The 10569-nt window shown below is 57.2% G+C and overlaps 1 protein-coding gene across 1 annotated transcript; it reads right to left on the reverse strand.

Annotated features, from left to right (window-relative positions):
- Nucleotides 1-9907, reverse strand: ilf2 (interleukin enhancer binding factor 2). The gene is made up of 15 exons (XM_088621175.1): nt 9761-9907; nt 8280-8339; nt 6754-6796; nt 6533-6637; nt 4459-4536; nt 4202-4304; nt 3787-3852; nt 3557-3673; nt 3323-3401; nt 3058-3145; nt 2570-2631; nt 2108-2222; nt 1632-1722; nt 618-818; nt 1-275 (listed from the first exon to the last, which is right to left on the reverse strand). Exons 1-14 carry the CDS (start codon nt 9763-9765, stop codon nt 667-669), a joined length of 1164 nt encoding a protein of 387 aa, XP_088477301.1. The 5' UTR covers nt 9766-9907; the 3' UTR covers nt 1-275; nt 618-666.
- Between the last annotated feature and the right edge of the window lie 662 nt (nt 9908-10569).

Raw genomic sequence — 10569 nt, forward strand, 5'->3', positions numbered from 1 at the left:
TAAAAAAAAAACACAAAGGAGGATTTATTGAAATTACAAAAATCAAAGCAAAAATAGTAGTATTGACAAGGTGTGCCTGCCCCTCCCCGAAACCTGACCCCCTTGGGGAGGACGACACCGGTATCACCTGGATCAGTCTGGAACGGTGTGGGTGGGCCCGCAGAGCCAGCGGGGGAGATGGAAGGCAAAAAAACAGGGAAAAAACTAAACAAGAACACAAATAGGAGTCTCTTAGTGGGAATCTTCTCGCTCAGAGAATCATGGTAGGAGAGGGCCTGCAAAACATAAAGGCCACACTTAAACAACAAAATCGTTTAAAAAGCTGGAGTAACACAGCACCTAGTTCCCAGATCTGACCCGGTTTCTGGGAAAGGCCAGAGCTCCGATTTTTCTTGGCTCACTTGCTGGCTCCCCCTCCCCCTGCCCCACCCTTCTCTCAGTTAATTGGGTACACCCCATGAATATCCCCGCCCCTTTTCTCATCCCTCAAACTAGACTGGCCTTTGTCCCCACCCACCCCACTTCATCTGATTGGTTACGTCAGATACCACCCTTCCTCCTCCTCAATCCGCCATTCTGATTGGCTGCTGCTGCCTTGCCCCTCCCCCTCCTCTCACCTGTTCTCCAGTGGATCCAGGGGGATGGGGGTGGAAGTGGGGTTGGGAATCACTCCTGCGTCTCCATGCTCTCCTCCTCCCCCTCCCCCCCTTCCTCCAGCGCCTCTTCCTCTCCCTCTTTCTTCTCAGGCGGTTTCTCGTATGCCTTCTCCGAGGGAGTGACAATCACGCCGTCCCATGTGGACATCTCCGACGCCAGGTCTGCGGAGCGGAAACGGGAGAGGGCTGACCTCGTGGTATATCCCCCCCCCCCAGCACACCCCCACCTCTCAGAACAAACATCTCCGCTAGTAACACCTTCCCAGAATGCATCACAGGATACACGTGCCGGCTGTGCACGTCAGGGCCTGCACAAGCCTGAGCCATTGAGCCGGAACCCGCAGCTCTTGAATCTGCTTTTATTTCTCACGCAGCGCCTGCTGGTACTGTTGTCTCTTGAGCTGAGGGCCGCTCCTTTATGGAGCAAAGAAGTGCCTGTAATCACCATCGTGAGACTGGGGAAAAAAATAAGACTGCGGAGATCCCTCTTGACCTCCGGTAATCGGAACGAGCAGAAACCCGGAGAGGAAGGAGGACGAGAGCTGCGGTAAGCACTCGACACTCATCCACAGCTCACAGCGAGACGCCAGCCCCCTCCTCCGCCACTTCACGCGCACACACACACACGGGCTCTCAACTCTCCGAGAGCCCGCTCCGGTCCTGAAGGCCTCCTCGCGCCCGAGAGCGGAGACAGAGCTGGGGCCAGGGGACACACGAGGGCCCGCTCCGCTCCCGAAGGCCTCCTCGCCCAGCTCTGTCTCCGCTCTCGGATGCGAGGAGGACTGGGAGGGGGCAGGGGAGCCGATATCCAGTCGCCTTTCTCTACAGGCGCTCACACTTGCGTTTGCGCCCCTGCCTGTGAGGACCCCCCACTTGGGGTGACAATGGACCCTGACCCGGCGCCCCTGGGTCTTTCAATTCAGAAGATTCGACTCCCGAGAGCAGCGCCCCCCGCTGGCCCCGGCTGGTACTCACAGCTGGCGTCCCCCTCCAGGCCCAGGATCTTCCTGTAGCCGCCGTGCGACAGGATCCGCACCAGAGTCTGAGCCGTGAAGCACACCATGTCCTGGAACAGAAGCGGACGCAGCATGAGAGAGGCACTGCCCGGGAGACTGACCGCTGTTGTCACTGACCTCTGCTGACCGGGTGACTGACCACCAGTACTGACCTCAGCTGACCAGGCACTGCCCAGGTGACTGACTGTTGTTGTCACTGACCTCATCTGACCTAGCACTGCCTGATGACTGACCAACAGTACTGTCCTCAGCTGACCGGGCACTGCCTGATGACTGACCGCCGTTGTGACTGACCTCAACTGACCGGGCACTGCCCGATGACTGACCAACAGTACTGTCCTCAGCTGACCGGGCACTGCCCGGTGACTGACCGCTGTCGTCCCTAGCCTGTGTCCAGCAGGAGGACGAGGGAGGAGAGCAATCCGGTACTGTTACCTGCTGCTCCAGCGTCATGACCGTGTGGACCCGGAAGTTGCCACTCTCGCAGGGGTCAGTGATGCCCACCGATCCGGGCAGGAACAGCCCCGCCGCCAGCATCTGCAGGCACCGCCTGCAAGAGATGCCCACGCCACACACGTCAGTGCGAGAACACGCCTGGGGAAGCCACACCGCGAGGGGAGCTCAGTCGGGACCCTGCCGCCGTGAAAGGGGCACCCCAGTCAGTGGTAGTGGCACCCCGAAGGGCAACAAGGTCAAGGCCTGCTGCCTTCTGGAAGTAAAAGGGTATTTTGGAGAAGGAACAGGAGGAAATTCTTTACACAGAGAGTGGTGGGGGCCGGGAACAGGCCAGTTTGACTACTTGTTTCTGAAGATGATTACAGATCGAGCCCTAGGAACTCCCCCCAAACTCAGAGTTGTCCCCATAAAGATATGGGGGCGCAGTCGGGGATGACCCACCTGTACGCCACATTGAGAGAGAGGGGCTGTCTGGAGGGGTTGTTCATCACAGCTGAGTGACCCTGAAACCCAAGAGCAGAGCATTACCACAGCGCCCACGCCACCGACAGTACCAGCACCAGGGAGGCCGCGCTGAAAACGGGCCGATCCCCGCTTCCCGGGGGCTTAGGGTACCGCCCAGCATGCCACGTAACAGCGTCCCCCCGTGGAGGATGTGGAGAAGGACGCCAAGGAAGCGCATGGTGTCAGCCCCCCACAGGTTCCAAGGGGGCTCCGCGCCCTCTACGACACAAGGAAACCCCCACCCCAGTTTCCGCTTCTCCGCTGTGTCCCCTCCCGGCACGCTTCCAGGAACATGGAAACGTCGCCGCGGCTCACGTCAGCGACCCGAGCGCACTGTGGCCAGTCCACCCGGCAGGACAGGCCGATGTCCGACGCGGAGAGCTCTAAGAACGACAATCAGCCACGGCAGTGCTCGAGAGTCTCACCAGCAGGTCGATGATCCAGGGCGTAAGAGGCTCGAACCCAGGGAACCGGGCCCGCAGGTCCTTCAGGAGCCGGATCAGAACCTTCACTCTACAGGAACAGGAAGCAGGCGATCAGGATTCCCAGCGTTCAGGAAGAAGACAGTGTGCAGTTGTAAAGACACTGCCAGCTAACTGGCCTCAGGGGAGAGTCTCACACAACACACAGAGCGCACTGCACTGGGGCTCGAACCCACAGCCAGTAACGAAGAGGCGTCGTTGTCCTTACGTGGACTGGGAGGCGTTCTCCTCGAACCAGCGGGCGTGTCGGATTGCAGCCAGCGCACTCTGGAGGACCTTGATATCCACTGGGAGAGAAAGAGACACCATTCCTGACGACACTTCCTGAGAGAGACGCAGAGAGCGTCCAACCCAGCCCCCCCACCACAGTCCAGAGTCCAGTCACCCCCAGTCTGTGTGGACGGCGGGGCTCAGTGTCCAGTCGCCCCCAGTGAGTACGTACAGTGCAGCTCGGGGTCCAGTTTGCGCAGGTTGGGTGGCACAGTGGTAATGAGGATCTTCACGGTGGCGTCAGCAGAGCTGATCTCGAACCCCGTCTCGTTGGTCAGCATGGACAGCACTGAGAGAGAGAGAGGGGGAGGGTCAGAGCCCCAGTGTCCCACCCCCCCCGGCAGGAGTCGGAGCCGGGGGTCAGAGTGAGCCGAACGGGCAGGAGTCTCTGTGCCCACTCACCTTCCGCGGGGTCCTGCGTCCGCAGCGTCTCCACCACTTTGTTCCCCAGCGCCACGACGGCCTCGACTGCGGCAGGGGGACAGGAAGAAGACCGCCGTCAGAAACCCACCGAGAGAGGGAGGGCACCCCGGGGGAGACAGGAGAGCCCCCCTCTCCCACCAGCCCCCACCCTCCCTCCCCAGCTGGGTGGTCCAGGCCATCACCACCCCGCCACAGACCGGACAGTCAGAAACCCACTGAGAGAGGGAGGGAGGGCAGCCCGGGGGGAGACAGGAGCGCCCCCTCTCCCACCAGCCCCCAGCCTCCCTCCCCTGCTGGGTGACCAGTTTCTGTGGCGGCGGGTTCATTGCGGGGGTGCTCTGGGCACCCGGGGCCTCGCACGTCGAGGGGTGCTTCCCTCCCGGCGGTCACTCACGCGTGGGCAGGATCTTCAGGATGACCACGAGGTCGGCCACGTTGTGCCCGGCTGTCATGGTGCCCTTCTTGTAGGAGCCGACCTGCCGCACTTCCTCGATTTGCTGCAGGGAGAAAGAGGGGGGACAGAGATGGAGGGGTGAGAGGGAGAAACAGAGAGGGGAGAGGGAGAGCGTGCAGTCTCCACTGTCCCCGACGCTCTCTCCCGAGGGGCTGGAAAGTGGGGACCCCCAGACCACGTCAAAAGGTTAAACTCACCACTTCGAAGTTGCCCGGGGCGACGATGAGGTTGTCGATGACGTTGTTGATCTTGGTGACGAGGGACAGGATGGAGGACTGAGAGAGAGAGCCAAGAGTCAGGATTTGAAACGCCTCTCTCAGAGGCACTGAGAACTGTTCACAGAACAGAGAAGGGCAAAAAGTTTAAACTGGGATAATACTTGTGGGAGAGAGTCTGTGTTGTACCAGCTCACTGGAGACAGAGAGAGTGTGTGTGTGCGACAGTGAGAGTCTGTGCTGTACCAGCTCACTGGAGACAGAGAGAGTGTGTGAGACAGTGAGAGTCTGTGCTGTACCAGCTCACTGGAGACAGAGAGAGAGTGTGTGAGACAGTGAGAGTCTGTGCTGTACCAGCTCACTGGAGACAGAGAGAGTGTGCGAGACAGTGAGAGTCTGTGCTGTACCAGCTCACTGGAGACAGAGAGAGTGTGCGAGACAGTGAGAGTCTGTGCTGTACCAGCTCACTGGAGACAGAGAGAGTGTGCGAGACAGTGAGAGTCTGTGCTGTACCAGCTCACTGGAGACAGAGAGAGTGTGCGAGACAGTGAGAGTCTGTGCTGTACCAGCTCACTGGAGACAGAGGGATGACACTGGACTGGACGAGAGTATGTGACAGGGAGTGTCTGTGCTGTATCAGCTCACTGGAGACAGAGGGATGACACTGGACTGGACGAGAGTATGTGACAGGGAGTGTCTGTGCTGTACCAGCTCACTGGAGACAGAGGGATGACACTGGACTGGACGAGAGTATGTGACAGGGAGTGTCTGTGCTGTACCAGCTCACTGGAGACAGAGAGAGAGTGTGTGAGACAGTGAGAGTCTGTGCTGTACCAGCTCACTGGAGACAGAGAGAGTGTGCGAGACAGTGAGAGTCTGTGCTGTACCAGCTCACTGGAGACAGAGAGAGTGTGCGAGACAGTGAGAGTCTGTGCTGTACCAGCTCACTGGAGACAGAGAGAGTGTGCGAGACAGTGAGAGTCTGTGCTGTACCAGCTCACTGGAGACAGAGGGATGACACTGGACTGGACGAGAGTATGTGACAGGGAGTGTCTGTGCTGTATCAGCTCACTGGAGACAGAGGGATGACACTGGACTGGACGAGAGTATGTGACAGGGAGTGTCTGTGCTGTACCAGCTCACTGGAGACAGAGGGATGACACTGGACTGGACGAGAGTATGTGACAGGGAGTGTCTGTGCTGTACCAGCTCACTGGAGACAGAGGGATGACACTGGACTGGACGAGAGTATGTGACAGGGAGTGTCTGTGCTGTACCAGCTCACTGGAGACAGAGGGATGACACTGGACTGGACGAGAGTATGTGACAGGGAGTGTCTGTGCTGTACCAGCTCACTGGAGAAAGAGGGATGACACTGGACTGGACGAGAGTATGTGACAGGGAGTGTCTGTGCTGTACCAGCTCACTGGAGACAGAGGGATGACACTGGACTGGACGAGAGTATGTGACAGGGAGTGTCTGTGCTGTACCAGCTCACTGGAGACAGAGGGATGACACTGGACTGGACGAGAGTATGTGACAGGGAGTGTCTGTGCTGTACCAGCTCACTGGAGACAGAGGGATGACACTGGACTGGACGAGAGTGTGTGACAGGGAGTGTCTGTGCTGTACCAGCTCACTGGATACAGAGGGATGACACTGGACTGGACGAGAGTGTGTGACAGGGAGTGTCTGTGCTGTACCAGCTCACTGGAGACAGAGGGATGACACTGGACTGGACGAGAGTGTGTGACAGGGAGTGTCTGTGCTGTACCAGCTTACTGGAGACAGAGGGATGACACTGGACTGGACGAGAGTGTGTGACAGGGAGTGTCTGTGCTGTACCAGCTTACTGGAGACAGAGGGATGACACTGGACTGGACGAGAGTGTGTGACAGGGAGTGTCTGTGCTGTACCAACTCACTGGAGACAGAGGGATGACACTGGACTGGACGAGAGTGTGTGACAGGGAGTGTCTGTGCTGTACCAGCTCACTGGAGACAGAGGGATGACACTGGCCTGGGCGAGAGCACGGCAGTGTTGAATTGCGCTGTACCTGCTCAGAGGGAGTGGGGCTCAGGTCCTGGTTCCTCTTCAGCAGGCACTCACTGAACGCCGTCTCGTCAGGGGCCGGCTTCACCCGGGGAAACGCCATCTCGCACTGGGCACAAGGAGAGAGGGAGATGAGCACAGCCTCACCACCGCACAATAACACACAGACACCGCATGGGGGCAGCAGAGGGGGCAGGTGGCAAGGCCCCTCTGCTCGTTACTCACCACGTAGAAGTCGAAGGGGATGTGAGGCACGAAGGGCCGATACCTGCAAGACAAAAACTCAGGTGAGCCTCAAGAAAAGCCTCTGCCAGCACAATGTGGACAAGACTCTACATCCGATAGTCAAATCAGGTGTGGATCAGACTGACCAGGAGCACCAGGAGTCAGACTAACAACACTGTTAACCCCAGACTGCAGCGCACTGTGGTGTGATTAACTACACTGTTAGCCCCAGACTGCAGCACACTGTGGTGTGATTAACTACACTGTTAACCCCCGGACTGCAGCACACTGTGGTGTGATTAACTACACTGTTAACCCCCAGACTGCAGCGCACTGTGGTGTGATTAACTACACTGTTAGCCCCAGACTGCAGCGCACTGTGGTGTGATTAACTACACTGTTAACCCCAGACTGCAGCGCACTGTGGTGTGATTAACTACACTGTTAGCCCCCGGACTGCAGCGCACTGTGGTGTGATTAACTACACTGTTAACCCCAGACTGCAGCGCACTGTGGTGTGATTAACTACACTGTTAACCCCAGACTGCAGCACACTGTGGTGTGATTAACTACACTGTTAGCCCCCGGACTGCAGCACACTGTGGTGTGATTAACTACACTGTTAGCCCCAGACTGCAGCGCACTGTGGTGTGATTAACTACACTGTTAACCCCAGACTGCAGCACACTGTGGTGTGATTAACTACACTGTTAACCCCAGACTGGAGCGCACTGTGGTGTGATTAACTACACTGTTAACCCCAGACTGGAGCACACTGTGGTGTGATTAACTACACTGTTAGCCCCCAGACTGCAGCGCACTGTGGTGTGATTAACTACACTGTTAACCCCAGACTGCAGCGCACTGTGGTGTGATTAACTACACTGTTAGCCCCCGGACTGCAGCACACTGTGGTGTGATTAACTACACTGTTAGCCCCCAGACTGCAGCGCACTGTGGTGTGATTAACTACACTGTTAACCCCAGACTGCAGCGCACTGTGGTGTGATTAACTACACTGTTAGCCCCCGGACTGCAGCACACTGTGGTGTGATTAACTACACTGTTAGCCCCCAGACTGCAGCGCACTGTGGTGTGATTAACTACACTGTTAACCCCAGACTGCAGCGCACTGTGGTGTGATTAACTACACTGTTAGCCCCCAGACTGCAGCGCACTGTGGTGTGATTAACTACACTGTTAGCCCCCAGACTGCAGCGCACTGTGGTGTGATTAACTACACTGTTAGCCCCCAGACTGCAGCGCACTGTGGTGTGATTAACTACACTGTTAACCCCAGACTGCAGCGCACTGTGGTGTGATTAACTACACTGTTAACCCCAGACTGCAGCGCACTGTGGTGTGATTAACTACACTGTTAACCCCAGACTGGAGCACACTGCTGGATGCCAGGAGTCTGATTAACAACACTGTAAAACCCGGAGTGGATCAGTCTGCCACGGACGGGGTGTCCGACTGCTTGCACAGGTACAGTAAGCACGCCCCCCCCACCACCAGCTACTCACCCCTGTGCCAGCCCTCCGCGGGCTCCAAACCGGCCCCCCCGGCCCCGCCCCCTGTCGCCTCTGGAGAGAGAGAGAGAGAGATGTTAGATGCTTCCATCACTGGATTGGAGAGACACCCAGCCAGCCGCCTCCACCAGGCCAGTCGGGACCAGAGCAGTGAGGCGCAAGCTTGTGTGAGCCCCACTGCGCCTGCAGAAGACCAGGTGCTCCAGTCACACGATCGGTCCACCTGGTTAATTCCATGACGGACTGTAGCACCTCCAGGACTCCGGGGTAACACCCCTACTCTTTTGGAGAAACGCCCTGGGATTTTTAATGACCACAGAGAGTCAGGACCTCGGTTTTACATCTCATCCGAAGGACAGCGCCTATTTACAGTATAGTGTCCCCGTCATTAGGACCCACACAGACTGCAGGGTGAGCGCCCCCTGCTGGTCCCACTAACACCTCTTCCAGCTGCAGCCTCAGCTTTCCCAGGAGTCTCCCCTCCAGAGATGGATGCTGAGCTCTGGTGTGCTGCCAGCTGGGAGCTGCAGGGCTTCTCGACGGGTAACTGTGCATGAACTGAAGTGAACAGTAGAGCTGCACAAGACCACGATAAAGATCCCGTGTCTTGAGGATGTAAGGGGTCGTTACATAGTAGAGCCACAGGGCCCGCCCAGCCGCTGGGTATTTAGTAGCTAACTGACCCCCTGCAGCTTGTTCCACACACACACCCCCCTTTGTGTAAGGAAAGGCCACCTGTTCTGAATTTCTCTGTGGTCGCCAGTCGGTTCATTCACAGATCATCCTGCACGAGTCCCGCGGGCTCAGTGCCTCACAGGGCGATTCCAGACGGCCCTCCGACACTAGGTTCATGGATCTTTGACCTCAAGCCCCCCCCAGCACCCTGGCCGGTAGGATAAGCCACTAACCAGCCGGCACGCAGAGACTGGGACCCCTGATGCCGGACAGCCGCACGGTGTTGGAGGCAGGAACGTGCCTTGGCACTCGTCGGGCATACAGACCCTCGGTTCGCCCGCACCTCGGCGGCCAGGTCACGCAGCACACACCGGCCTCGGTGCACTGCCGGTCGGCGCCGTGTGGAAACCGGCACGGTGGGTAACAAAGAGCAGGCCCCAGACCGGCCGCTCGATTACAGCCATTCATTCATCCAGCGCCCGGCACAACACCCTCTTCCGAGAGCTTTTGTTTTAAAAAAAAACGCCATTTTCCTTTTACACATCTTGTCACTAAACGCCAGGAAATGGAATTCGAAGGGGACGCAGTTTCAACTTGGGTTTTAGCGATAACATGCAGAGCCCACGCACGCGCACACACACCCCCGATCCGACACGGGTACGCTAGCTAACTCGAGACCCGAGGCCTGATATGAGGCCTACTTGAGAAGCCGGATTTCAGTTCTGCCAGGACACATCGCGTTGTCAGATTGCGCACAGAAAAAAACAGTTTTCCCTTCCATCTCCTTTGAATTACTGTACCTCATTGCGTACGACGTCTTGACAACTTGAGGGAAGCCACAAAGAGAAATCTTCGGCCGCTTTCTCGCCGCCGACCTGTCCGCTGGCGTTGCTTCACTACCCGGGGAAACAGCGTCTCCGAACGAGATCGACAACCCAGGGAGCCAATCACAGGCGCCAAACGCTTTTCAATAGCAAGTGGCGATTGGTGAGGTGGGGTAGGGGGCGGGGCTCGCAGGCAAACATCGCACATGATTGGTCCTCTTCTAATAGTCTCTGATGCACTTTCGAATGATGACCACTAGAGCACAGCACTGCAGAACACACTCGGGCAATAACAAAGCGAGTGACTTTTCACCAGTGCAAGCGTCTAGCAGAGTGGCGCAGCGGAAGCGTGCTGGGCCCATAACCCAGAGGTCGATGGATCGAAACCATCCTCTGCTAACCGTTTTCATTTTTCAGATGAGCCACGTATTAATCTCATTTTACAGCATAGAAACAACACGTAATATAAAAAGCAGTCATGCGCACACCTGAAATACTTTTCACACAGGTAAAAGTGTTCCTCTGTATGTTAATGTTGTGTGAAACCTGTCGTAGAAACATCTGGATTAGGCTGAGGTACATCCCTGGTCAAATTTCCCATTGGCCCTTACCAATCATGGCCTCCTAATAATCCCCCTCTCTGAACTGGCTCCATCGCTCTGCTCTCCTCCCCACTGAGAGCTGCTGTGTGGGGAGTGTTCTGGTGCACTATGGCTGCCATCGCATCATCCAGGTGGGGCTGCACATTGGTGGTGGTGGAGGGGATCCCCATTACCTGTAAAGCG

Source organism: Lepisosteus platostomus, chromosome 26 (assembly GCF_059453375.1).
Source record: "Lepisosteus platostomus isolate fLepPlt1 chromosome 26, fLepPlt1.hap1, whole genome shotgun sequence".
Lineage (NCBI taxonomy): Eukaryota > Metazoa > Chordata > Actinopteri > Semionotiformes > Lepisosteidae > Lepisosteus > Lepisosteus platostomus.